At 45.7% G+C, this 13859-nt stretch overlaps 1 protein-coding gene across 1 annotated transcript; it reads right to left on the bottom strand.

Annotated features, from left to right (window-relative positions):
- Window positions 1-667: 667 nt before the first annotated feature.
- Window positions 668-1830, bottom strand: LOC123439916 (NDR1/HIN1-like protein 13). The gene has a single exon (XM_045116535.1). The coding sequence runs from the start codon at window positions 1639-1641 to the stop codon at window positions 775-777; it is 867 nt and encodes a 288-aa protein (XP_044972470.1). The 5' UTR covers window positions 1642-1830; the 3' UTR covers window positions 668-774.
- Window positions 1831-13859: the final 12029 nt, after the last annotated feature.

The following is a 13859-nucleotide window of genomic DNA, read 5'->3' as shown; positions in this document are numbered from 1 at the left end:
GTCCCTTCTCTCCATTCTCGAAACAAAAAAATGATCTCTTCACTCTCGGATTGTACCGCCACGTCCACTAAAAAAGAAGATTGTACCGCCACTACGAGCACTCAGCGGCGGTCACTGTTCACCTAGGACTCGGAGAGCCGAGCCGAGCCACTGGACTGGAGCGAGAGTGACGTCCACCCTTTCTCTCTCCCTCATCCTTTCCCCGACACACGTCATACCGCCTCGCCACGCACAACTCAACGGCATTTTCTTTTCTTTTCTTTCCAGGCCCAGCCGCCTATCCACAGTTCACTTACATGCTGTCCCGGAAACCGATGGGCCCGCACGTCGGCGTCGGCGTCGGCTGCCAGCCATGGTACAGCTGTGCCCCGGATGAGAGGAGAAGATAGATTGAGGAAACGGGAGGGAGAGAAACCGAAAAGGAAATCGAGCTGGAGATAGCTTGTGTTGACGCCACCGACGCGCGTGCGCCGAATCGCTCGCCTACTGCAGTTCGCCTCCTTCCATTTCTTCTCAGCTGCCGGTTTCACTGTGGTGTGGTGTGGTGTGGTCACTAGTACGTACCGTTCTTGCAGAATTATGCCCATCTGTAGCATAGCATAGATCTATGCGGCCTACTTAGCTTGTGACAAAAGGATGGATGGATGAGAGTAGCAAGCAGCAACCAGGAGGAAGATAGAATCATATAAACTATACTCCAATAAATCCACATACAGTGTGAAAAAGGTTAAACCAAACCAAGAAAAATCCCTCCTCTCCCTACCCACAAATGCATCAAAACGTCCAAATCCAGATCTTGACGCGCAGCTTACACTTTGCGTCCGTCGTCGCCGCCCCGCCGCCTCCGGAGGAAGACGACGACAGCCTGATCTTAGACCGGGTGGGTGCAGGCGCCGCGGCCACGATGATCGGCGCCGGGGAGGGCGCCGGCTTGGCCAGCCCCGCGCTGAAGCCGCTGCACAGCACACGGACGTTGATGCGCTTCGACTTGAACTTCCCGATCTGGAACCCCACCTTGGAGTCCATCTCCACTGACATCGCGTGAGACTTCTTGGATCTGAGACTGGCCGCCTGCACAGGGTCCACCGTCGCGGCGGCCGCCGAAGCCGCCCCCTTGATGACCGTCGTGTTGCGACTTGGATGGACGAAACCCGGCACGGTGCCGTCCCCGATGTCCGTGCCGTCGGCCGCGAAGGCAGCCCCGATGTCGCCGTACACGAACGCGATCTTCTCGTTGGGGTTGCGCGCGGTCACCGTGAACTCGATGCGGGAGGTGACGGAGTCGGAGTCCGAGACGTTCAGCGCCGCCAGACGGAGCGACGTCACGGCGAAGGTCGGAAGCTCCGGGTGGTAAATCACGTAGAACACCCCCAACGCGATTGCTCCAAGGAACACCAGCCCCACCAACACCAGCGTCAGCCACAGGCAACACGCGCAGCACCACCCGCGCCCGCTCCTCCGGCGGCGCGGTGGCTGTTGCATCGGCTTCGGCCGGTACATCGGCGGGGGCGGGACGCGGCCGGGCACCATGGGCGGAGGCCGAGGTGGCCCTACGCCGCCGCCGTTCGCCGTGCCGTTGGCGGACCGCGGCGCCGCCACAGGGACAGGCTTGGAGGCCGGCGCGTACGCCCGGTCGCCCATTTCTTGGCCTCTGCTGCTTCTTCTGGGCTTGGGGAAGGAGAAGGCTTGGGGAAGGAGAAGGGGGGAGTAAAAGAGACTGGGGGGAGAAACGCGAAGAAGACGGGCGCAATAAGTGGCCGCATTTATATATACACTGTATATATTGTGCTAGTGCTAGTACTGCGTGTTTGCTTGCTCGTGTCGTGTGGGCGTTTAGGCATGGGAAACGCTTCTCACCAGAAGTCTGGTGCGTAGCATTCGTCGGACCAGTTGTCGACTGTCGATTCTTCTTTGATCTCACGGTCGAGAGAAGCAAGCAAAACCAGTATTTTTATGCTCCAAAAGAACCCGATTTTCATGCCCATGATCCCGTGATCTCTCCTTATCCGGTTATCCCGTATTAATTGGCCCAAACAAATCAACCCAGTGCCCATCTCTCTGCTCGTTCCCTGCTCTCGCCGCCCTGGCTCTCTCCTCATCCAGTATCGCGTCTAACCTCTCTGCGGCGCCTCCGCTCAACCAAACCGGTGTGTCGTCCCGTTTGATGGCCACGCGAGAAAGGACCTGTCAGTGTACGCCCTCGCGAGCTCCCAGTCGTGCTGATCTCCACCATGGCCAGCCGGCGAGGCCCTACTCCGTTGTATGCCTGCGGTTCACCTCGTCAGACTGTCTTCTCTGTCTGGCAATGAAGCCATCACAACTAAAGTTCCGCAGGATTCGCCCACCGAATACCCATCTGACCTAGCGTTTGATTCGCGTCTCTTGACATTGTTCATATTTTTCAGTTACTACTCCCTCCGTTTCTAAATATAAGTCTTTGTAAAGATTTCACTAGTGGACTACATACGGATGTGTATAGACATACTTTAGAGTGTATATTCAATCATTTTGCTTGGTATGTAGACATCTAGTGAAATCGCTTAAAAGACTTATATTTAGGAACAGAGGGAGTAGTTAATTTTGGCATAACTGTGTTCTCAGATTTGTGTGATCTCGTTGCGTGGATGCTATGGTGTACTATGGTTTATTCTGTGTCTACGAGTGTGAAATAGTTGTGATGTATATTATGTACGCGGTCACTAGATCATCAACTAATTTATATGAAATTCGTATATCGTACAAATATGCCCCCCCCCCCCGCCCCGCCGGTTGGTGCTAATAGTAGTTTTTGTTCCATTTCAAATTTCCATGGTTTCAAGTGGTACTACTTATGTACCCAATTCCTTTTTTCGTGTTACTACAATGTAATCGTTTAGATAGATAGTTTATCACGCATGGATCAAGTGCAAATCCATCGATTGTACATATCGAGGACACAAAAGATGCATCCTTATGTTGGTCGCAAGCTTATTTTGTTTCATTATCATTGTTTTATACTATGCTTCCAACCAAGGTGAGTAATGTTGAGTTGTCATATTTTCATCCTTTCTACTTTTTTCATTATTGTCTTAAACAAATAATCTTCTAAACTGTGTCTAGTAGCAACATGTTCATATTTGCTAACATAGCACATATATTAGTGGAGCTGCAACAATGAAGCATAGAGAAGCATAGGGTATGCTTCTTGCCATCCACCACACTGCACATGTTCTCTCCGACAACACCGCCCTAATTCCATCCGCGGTGCATCGTGCTTCAAACCCACCTACACCGGTTCCACCCACACACACATGCAGGACCTGGCCAAGAGGGATGCATCAATGTTGGCAACAATCTTTGTTTGTTTGCATCTCGAATTAATGTTATATGTTTCGACTTAAGAAGAGCCACAACGAGACAAGATATTTGTATTTCTTCATGTATATGGGGTTCCCATATCACACTTCACGTGCTTTTTCGGTTTATGTAGATTGCTTATATACTTTATGTGTTTTACTTTACAAATTTTGTTCTTGCCATTGGTATCACCATTGAAACATGCAATGCTCTCATAGTATGCTACATATGTTTCCTAGTTCTAGGTAGTTTGCTTCCAAAATTTTGTTCTAAAATAGTTCAAATTTGTTTGCATAATTGTAATGTAAACATTATCTACATCCTTAATAATGTACATCTAGTACCAATTGTTGATTCCAACATATAATACATATGCATCATGCCTAATTAATATATGTTTCAAGCAGTTGTCTGCTGGCTTTGGGTCCAATTGGCGTTGTCAAGGCAGGTACATGGAGACACCTCGACCTACCTCAGAATGAACACAACCACACACTAGATGAAGGGAAGCGGATCTCTAGTTTTTAGGAAACATATAGTATGGAAGTATCGTACTATTGGCGACTTGAAGGAATATGTTGTATCATTGGATGAAGCAAGGAAACAAATTTATGTTAGGTTAGGAGCAAATTAGTTATGCGACGGAAGCACTTTTTCTTGGCTGGAAACCAAAAAAATCTTGTGTTGGACACAAATAAAAGATATATTTGACACAAACTTTCCCATGTGGAAATAGTTTTTTGGATGCAAAATTTTATTAGATTGATGTGAATTTCTTGGACACAAATTTTATAGGTCCTAGAAAATTTCAATTGCAATAGAAGCAAATTGTTTCGCCGATGGAAGCAAGTTTTTATTCTAATGGAAATAAAAATAAAGAGACATAAATTTCATCACATCAAAGCGATAAATGCTTTGTAGTATAATAATAAACGCTTGTATCCGCTTAATGCTACATTTTGAGTAAATCATTTTTTATCCAAAAATGCGATAAGCACAAATTATCTAAGAATCCAACAAATTTTTTGATTATAGTTTTTCCAAGATAAACAAGTATATATGGAATAATTAGTGAGACATCTCACTTTTTTTTGAGTGATGGAAGCACAAGTACCATGGTCAAAGTCGGTTCTAGTAAGAAGCACCGCTCCTAGAATTAATTGCTTGGCGCAAGTTATGGATCAATTACAGGGATCGCGTAATAATAGCTGAACGTTAGCCTATCACTCCTAGACAGATCTCTAACATCCATTAGCTACTAATCCGATGGTCATGCAAAGGTCTGATGGGACACTAGGCATCAGTAGTCTCATGCCTAGTGGTTTCCTTTAGGCATTCTCAATTTCTATGGTTACCCACTTTTTTGGTAAGGTTTTCCCCCCTTTTAATTAGTTTCTCTTCGTTCTCTTCGTTAAAAAAGGTTTCATTTCATTCCCTTTATCTTTTTATTTTGCTATGAGTAAATTTTATTTATTTTCTTTTTATGCTTTTCTCAACGCGCTAATGGCTTTGAAAGTTGTTCAACTGGAATGTTCGTGGTTTAAATTTAGATACTTGATAATATTGAGTTAGATGAAAAATAGAGAAAATCATTATATTATTATTTGTTTTTAGGAAACTAAATGTGACTTCTTCGATCAGAAATTAATTCGTAAATTTTGTCCATGTGTATTGTTCGTGAGGTAGATTTCGTCTTCAAAACATACTATGTGACAAGAAAGCTTGGAATCGATCATTTTTTATGAAAGTAATCTTGATAGCTGCTTAGAGCATTTCGAAGAAACGTAGCAATAAACATCATTGCACCTTGTAAGAGTTTTTGATTGACAAAGACGACTACTCCTTTCTAACCTATTGGGTTAAGGATAAGCACCAAAAATGTCATCTTCTGTTCGCTTGTCTCTCTCTTACCTAGCTCCCCCCCCCCCACACAAAGTAGGATGGGTTGCAATCTTCTTACGTGCACTTAAACTTTTATTATATTAACTTGTTCATGCTATATTAACTTATTCATGCTAGGAGGTTCTCTTACTAGTCAAGCTGAAAAATGGTAATACACATGCTTGTGATAACTATGGTCATGTTATTTTGGATTATTCCATGGATGTGACCATGGGCAAGGCCGTCTGGGTTAAAACCCATGGAAGGAAATTTTGGGAATCCCCCCCCCCACACACTTTTTTGTATTGCTACCCAAACAAATACATACAACAGGACCTAAATTTTTGAGACTTTATTCATTTTCTATCAATTTTTTCAAAATGGGGGCCATACTTTCAAGGATGGCTACTCATAGCATATGGTTGAGAGTTTCACTTTTGTTTGTGTCTAGTGCCTACACTAATTATGTAGAGGCTTGAAATTATTTTTGGCACCTATTAGGACCAAACTAGGACACACTTGCAGTTTAAATTTGAATTATGTTAATTAATGGGTAGAAACTGAGTAAATCAATGAAATATAGCAAAAAAAAACACTCTGAAATCCATGAAAACTTGGTATTAGGCCTCCATTGTGATCTGATTTGTATGAAATTGTAAAGGTCCAAATTTTAGTCTTATTCCGGATTACTTCCTTCAGAAAAGAAGCCATTTTTGGTAGTCTGTAAATGCAAACAAGTTATTTTATAAAAAATAATTGAAACCTCATTTGGCACTGTTTTTAAAGTGGTAATATCCATGCTTGTGACAAATGGGTAGAAACTATGGATGTGGCTATGGGCAATACCATCTTGGTTGAAAACCATGAGTCCTCATACAAGATAGGCCATTCTATGAAGTTTTTTTATCAAAATTTTGGGTATTGATAGTTTACCATGTCCACAAAAAATATCACACACAAAAGGGCTACAAGCAAAATGTTATCAATTTTCGAGACTATAATCATTTTCTATCATTTTTTCAAAATGGGGCCATACTTTCATAGATGGTCACACATAGCATATGTTTGAGAGTTTCAACTTTGTTTGACTCGTTCCTATACTAATGATATGGATGCTTGAAGTTATTTTTGGAAACTATTAGGACTAAGTTAGGGCACACTTCAAGTTCAAATTTAAATTGCCTTAAGTAAATGCCTATAAACTCGGTAAATTAATGAAACATAGCAAACACACACTCAAATCCATGAAAAATGGCATTAGGGCTCCATTGTGGTCTAATTTGGATGAAAAAGGACTGTGAGTATATCGACAAGAGGGAGGTGAATGGGAGATTCAAAATTTCTTCCAAAACTTGAATGATCTCAAACACCGCACCAGAAAAGTAGTGAATAAGTGGATGGCTAATGATGGAGGCGAAAGAAAATGATAAGCGAGAAGTAACTTAGATAGGATACTGAGAAAATTTGTCGAGCAAATACTTGATTATTCCTTTAGCATAATGGCAAATAAGATTCACGAATATGATAGTGGCACAACAATAGAGTATTTCAGTTATCATAAGTATGAGTGTCTTCAAGAGAAGCGGTATAGAAGAGTCATGCCGACCAGATATATGAAGGATGAATACGACCGAGTAAAAACTATTCATGCAACGGATCTTAACACATCATGAAGACAGAGCATAGAGAACAACAATTAGAAAAGCTAAATGAGAGGAGAGAGTGAACTGACAGTGCTCGATGGCAACAGATGATTTGGTAGACCAGAACACTCTTCTGCAAAAGAGCTACGTCTGGTTGGAGGGACTTGCGATTTAACACACGAGCAAAAGTCTCTCAATCATGTTCTCCCTTAACTCGAAGCTGATCAGACTTCAGTTGATTTCACTTGTCGTAGGTACTTCTCGGCGATCTCCAAAGCTTTGACAAACATTGTTTCTCATGACAACAATCATTCTTGGTCACACAGTGAAAGCACATATGCTCCCTTGGTGGTTTTGATAATTCATGACAACATACATTGTCTCTTGGACTAACACTTTTATCTAGTATATTTCAGGTTTAGTCCACAAAGAGCTTTGGTTGTAGGTTTGTGAGGAGAAGCCCTTTGATGAAGGAAAGGATAGGATTGGCTCAAGCTTCAAGCAAGAAGACTGTTCATTTTACACTTTGTGAGAAATCACATTTGAGTCCATAGGAAAGCCAATACTATTAAAAGGGGATGAGGTATTATGATGAATTGGTTGCTCAAGTGCTTAGAGATAGCCACCAAAAATACTCAGCCACTCTTCCACAAAATATATCTGTCCCAAGACAAATATAGAAAATCGGTGCCACCAACATTTCTCACTCGGCCATACCAATTTTACACTTAGACAGATCCCACCCTAACCCTACCTTTTTGGTGCAACCGGATCTGCATTGATGGTACCGAGTTCGGATGACCAACCTTCTATTGTCTTGGTACACAAAATCAGAATTTCCGAGTTTTTGTATCGGTGCCACCGAGTTGTGCCATGTGACCGTTAGTCACCTTTTCGGTTCTACCGGGTTGTGTATATCGGTTCCACCGAGATTCAAATTTGCTACCTTTTGAGCAAGTCGGTACCACCGAGTGGTGTCACCGAGTTGGTCAATTATGGTGTAACGGTTGGATTTTGGAGATTTCCTATATATACCCCTCCACCTACCTCTCATTCGTAGACGAAGCACTCAGAACACATTTACACTTGCCAGGTCCATTTTCCTGAGAGAGAGCCCCTACTCATGTGTTGAGATCAAGAGATTCCTTTCCTACCATTTGAACCTTGATTTCTAGCCTCCCCAAGTTTCTTTCCACAAGATCAATCTCCCCTACCCCTGCCAAATCTAAGAGAGGGTGATTGAGTGTTGAGGAGACTATCTTTAGAAGCACAATAGCAAGGAGTTCATCGCTTTACCACATCTATTACCTTTTGGAGGGTGGTGCCTCCTAGATTGGTTAGGTGTCGCTTGGGAGCCTCCTGACGTGGGAACGAGCCTCACAGTAGAGGTTAGAGGTACGTAAGGAGAGGGCAGAGTCCTAGCTATGGCGAGTTTGTACACACAAATGTATGAATTCAGACCCCTCTCGTGGACGTAACAGCCCCACGTCTCAGTGCTCGAGAGCTTCTGTCGTGTGGAAAGTGTGAGTTACATGGGCACGAACCCTTGTGTCAGAGGGGAGGGTGGCTTATATAGAGTGCGCTACCCCTCTTGAATACCCAGCAATCAATGGTTCAATCATGATAATAAAGGTGAGCGTTATTGATAACGTATGAAATAAATGCTACTTATGGTGACTAAACGAATGCCTGCCCATTGGCCTCCCTCGAGTGGCTTCTGATCTTGTGCGGTCGACTGGCTTCTGGTTCTTCCGAGTGAAAGATAACTATCGAATGGAGGGAGAAACCTCCGAATGGATGATCTATCGAGTGACTCATGCACCTTAGTGGTTTCAGTCGGAGTCTGCATTACGATCCTTAAGTTCTCCAATGTAGTGTCCTTGGGTAGGGCATGTAGGTCAGGCCTAAGACCGTACCCTAGGTACATCTCATCATTAGCCCCCAAATGGATTGGGGTTCGAGTGAAAAAAGGTCGATGCAGATTGTGATAAGACACACAAATCCTGAATGCATTTTAGGGCTTCACAGAAATATGCGCAGATTGGAATCTTTGTCATTCGCCCTGATCGATTATGTCTTGAAACGAGTCCGAATGATCTTGAGCGTGAATTCAGGTAGGAGCGGTCAACAGGGTCTCTTGATGTGACGTGTCACTTCGGCAGGCCCGAATTTCACGGGATTCCAAAATTTAGTAAGCACGCGTCGCGCGATGATGACACCACGACTAGGGCAAGTGGGGGCATGACACCTCGATTTGCACGCCGTCTTTATCGCCACGTATCGTGCTTCCTCTAGAATCAGGATGCACAGAGATCTGGCGGACCCACAGGTCAACGACCCACTCGGGAAACTATAAAATGGGACGGTGCTAGGGCCGGTACGGTGTTCCTCCTCCATTCCCCTCTTTTCATTCGCCTCTTCCGCCTCACGCGCGTCGCTCGGCTCCACCTCGACAACCGCCGTCGGGATGACGAAGGGGAAAGCGGAGAAGCTTGAGCACGCCAAGAAGGGAGGCAAGACGAAGAAGCCGTCGGGCGCTCGGTCCACGGCGATGCTGGGGTGGATCCAAGGGGTTTTCCTTCAGTCGACCGTCACAGCGGAGGACGTCCGAAACATCGTCGCCGACGAGCTGATAGTCGACGTGTCATGGAGGCTAACAGAGGGAGAGACCGAGCCGGAGCCACGCGAAGGTGAGCGACTCCTCCTGCTCGCCCACGTCGAGCGAGGTTTTTCTCAGCCTCCCATCCGTTCTTCTGTGGGTTCTTGAATTTCTTCGGTGCACAAATTCATCATTTCCCTCCAAATGCCATTGTGTACCTTGCTGCGTTCGTAACTCTTTGTGAATGCTTCTTGGGTTGTCCCCCACATTGGGGCTAGTTCAAACACATCTTCACTGTCCGGTCTCAGTCAGTCAAAAAGGCCGATCCCAGCGATAGTAAGACCCATGTCACCCAGCTGTGCGGTGGCCTGGGACTCCAAAAGAGGAGTAAGAGTGCATTCCCATTGATGACATTTCCTGAATCCATTCGGGGCTGGCAGTCGACTTGGTTTTACTGTAAGGATGTCGCATCTCCCAATATGTCGACTTGACTTCCCCCCTTCACATTGGAGCGACCCGCTACTCCCAGAACATTGCGCATGACAGAGGGAGAGAAAGTCCAGGTAGGGATTTTAGTGAATGCGGTAGTAAATTTGGTCTGTGGTGGAGTGACTGGTATGGACCTACTAGAGGCGTTTCTCAGTTGGCGAATCCAGCCCCTTTAAGCGAGGGATCACACTATGTGGCAGAATTTGGGCGTCGAAGATACCACTCGGACGCATCCAGAGGAAGTCTCTAAGGAGATTGTTGCACAGTGGCTCAGAAGCATCTCTGGAGCTTGTGACAACCCTCTCGGAGCCAAGCGAATCCTGCCCTTTTCCGCCAAGAACCCGCCGCCGAATCTGGTGAGTTATATCTTTATCGAATGCTTTCATATTTCGTCGAGTGATCGGGTCCTCAACCGACTGACTTTACTGTTTGAATCTTGCAGGAGTTAACGAACATGTACTCGCCCATGCCAAATGGAGTACAACCTGATGACGGAGAAGAGAGGGTAGATGGTAGCATAGATAGTAATTACATTGAGGACAGTGATGGTGGCGACAACGACTCGAAGGAGAGCGAGGAAGAGATTCAGCCACCTCTGTGGAGCGAGCATCGATCCAAGCAGCGTCAAGATCCAGCGTCTGTCAAAAGCAGAACCTTGGCATCGCACACGAGGAATCCGAAGCGCACCCGGGCTGTGACATCCGAGTCGACTGAAAAGGCTGTGAAATAGCTCAGGTCTGCCACACCAAAACCTCGGAAGGCTCTGCCTCGTATGAAGATCATTGTGCCTGTCACCTCAACGTGAGTGTTCATTTTCCTTCTTATGTTGTCATGGAACTTCGTGTCTTTGCTGAACGAGTGGAATTTGCTTGCCAGGGCTTCTACCTCCATGACGTCACCTCCGCGAGATGAATAGTAGCACATGGAACTGGACACTTCTGGCACGACCAACTCTCAACGAGGTATAACAAATCTTCACCTTGCTCTATTTTTTGGAAACGACTCGTCTATTGAATAAGTTAACATTGTCGATTGGCAATTGCAGATGTCATCCACTTGGAAGATGATGAGGTGCCTCGCAGGTTGATTGTTGCACTGTATCAAGAACTTGGCGACTCTTCTCGAGCCAAAGTTGGACTTGAGGTTCCGATGTCGAATGCCCCTCCAGTGACTTCAACTCTTGTGGTCTCAGCGCCAATTGGGCAACTTTAGGCCACTCTTGTGACCTCATCTGTAGCACCAACTCACCCGATGCCCGCGTTCTCTCTGCACCGCATCCTAGAGGAACAGACTGGAGCTGGTAAAGAGGCCATGATTCAGGCTGAGCAAATGATGCTGCGAGTGAAGGAGGCATACGAGGCCACCAAGTTGGCTTATGATGCCAGCTCAGCGCTTCATGCCAATGTCTGAGTAAGTGCAATTGTAAGTTCATTTCCGATTGAATTCCTGTCGATCTTGACTATACACCCACTAGGTGTTTTCTTTTGATGCATACTTGTTTGTTGTCCCTTCGAGTTAGATCAGATCTTAGTCAAGTGGTTTATGGTCTAGTGGGGGCACACTGAGTGCTCCCATTGGATGTAGTCCCCGAGACCGCCGTCGAATGGCGACGGCATCGGCAGGGGTCTTAGATTTGTGTTGATAGACGTCTGACACTCAACAGGTCGGACTTGGTCGAGTGATAGTAATTCCAGTGGGGGCACACTGAATGCATGCGCTGGGTGTAGTCCCCGAGACCGCCGTCGAATGCTTGCATCGGCGGGGTCTGATAGAGAAAAATTTTCATGCTTTGCTCTTCTTTTTTTACTCAGACAGGTCGAACCTGGTCGAGTGGTATCCAGTGGGGGCATGTTGAGTGCACCCACTCGGTGTAGTCCCCAAGACTACTGTCGATCGTTTACGATTGGTAGTGGTCTTAAGAACTTGGACTCGGGGTCCTTTTTCGAACTTGGAGTATGCTTATCACTCAGTCTGTCGACTGAGTTCTTTTTCTTAGTGTCTCCACCTCTGAATGCTTGTGTCAGGGATGGAAAGGTTCGAACCGGCAAGACTTATCCTACAGGTTTCATGGACATCATTTGCATCACCATGATATGACTATTTGCAAGGGTATAGGGTGGGAGGCAGAGACACCATCCATTCGACTGAACTTGGTCTTTTCCACTCGGGAATGGAGAAACATTTGTGTCGACTAAATTGTTACTTTGCTAATTTCAGAAACCTTGTGAGCTTGGGACTAGGTACGTCGACCTGGAGAAGGAGAAAAGCTAGCTTCAGCTGGATTTGGAGGTGGCCAAGAACGACCTGGCCCATGCGCAGACTGAACTGAAGACCCTGGGAGGTAACCCTTGTCAACCAATTGCACTATTACTTTCATCTTCCATCCTTTGAACCGAGTATGCATACTCGAATAGACGTGCGTGATGAGAACTATCGACTCCAAGTGCGACTCAACAATGTTATTTCTTTTAGATACCACGAAGAAGGCTCTTGAAGATAAAGACAAGGCACTCGCTGATGCTCAAAAGGTGGAGACGGAGAAAACCGAAGCCGCTGAGAAGAAGCTTGCCGCAGACAGCAAGTTGGAAGAAGAGAACACCAAACTCAAGCAAGAACGGGTCGATTGGAGCAAAAAGGTCGAACAACTGACCAAGAGTAGGAGCGATCTCGAGAACTAGTTGGGAGACTTTGTGAAGAAGATGTTCGGCATGATTCAAGTTAACTTTCTATCATCGAGTGAATTTCCGTAATTTCCGCAAAACAATAGCGTGACCAACCTTTCATTTCCCCTTTGTGTAGAATTCTGCCAAGACTTTGACAAGGAAACCGAGGAGATCGAGCCAAATCTAGACCCCACCGATCGCCACTTGGGGACGTTTTGGCCATGAACATGTTTTGCCTTGATGCTCGTCTCAGAAGTGTTCAAGGGTATATCACTCGGTTGAAGGATGTGCCGGTGAAGATCGACAAAGAACTGTGGCCAGAAGACACCCTCCAAACTGACCTTGAGTCGATGATGACCCGCCTCAACGAGATTCCCAGTCTAGTGCAGGCATGGAAAAAATTTGTTGCTCGCTACGGAGCTGACGTGGCGATTTCACTCGTCCTGGTCCATTGCAAGGAGGTCAAGGAGGAGAAGCTGAATGCCCTCCACGTGGCCAACATGAAGAAACTTCAATTTGAAGACTTCATGGAGACCTTCATCGAAGCAACCACTAGGATTGCTGATGGGATAGATCCGGACACATTCGTCGAGCCCGCGATCCACAGCGGCCCTTGAGTAAAAACTTTGCTTGCAGTTAAAAGTTTATTTGCCTCGGTATGCCGAGTGATGGTGTATCCTCTAAAGACTCCATTCAGGCCTTAGGCCTGAGTACTTCTGCTTGTGTGGACGACTTTTATCCATACTGGAGATTCTGGATTTATCTTCATTTTGCTTTCTAATCCTTTGCTTGGCTAAGTTCGTTTGGTTTCCGAGTGAGATTGATGCTCAATACTCGGAAAATTTATGAACTTAAGCGAAAACGCGTTCGCAAATAAGTTGTCGAGTGAAATTTTTTGATGTCACTTAAAACATCCTTTAGCTTAAGAGAGATCTGACTCACGGCTAAGTCACCAAGTGAGAGGAGTGCTCGTCCCTCGGGTAAGTTTCTAGCTTAGATGAAGACTGATTAGCAACTAAGTTCTCGAGTGAATAGGATACTATTCACTCCGCAGGGACTTTTTAACTTAAGCAAAACTTGTTCCCGACTAAGCCCTCCGAGTGAGAGGAGCGTTTGTCAATCGAGAGATTTTCTAACTTTGATGAAGACTGGTTCACACCTAAGTTCTCGAGTGAATAGGATGCTATTCACTCGATGGTTTTTTTAACTTAGGCGAAGACTGGTTCGCAGCTAAGCCCCCGAGTGAGA

The sequence above is a fragment of the Hordeum vulgare genome, chromosome 3H (assembly GCF_904849725.1).
Source record: "Hordeum vulgare subsp. vulgare chromosome 3H, MorexV3_pseudomolecules_assembly, whole genome shotgun sequence".
NCBI lineage: Eukaryota > Viridiplantae > Streptophyta > Magnoliopsida > Poales > Poaceae > Hordeum > Hordeum vulgare.
This window is presented reverse-complemented; position numbering and strand designations above follow the sequence as displayed.

Coding starts and splice junctions, on each gene's coding strand:
- LOC123439916 (XM_045116535.1), bottom strand. CDS start 1,641: ATGGGCGACCGGGCGTACGCGCCGGCCTCCAAGCCTGTCCCTGTGGCG.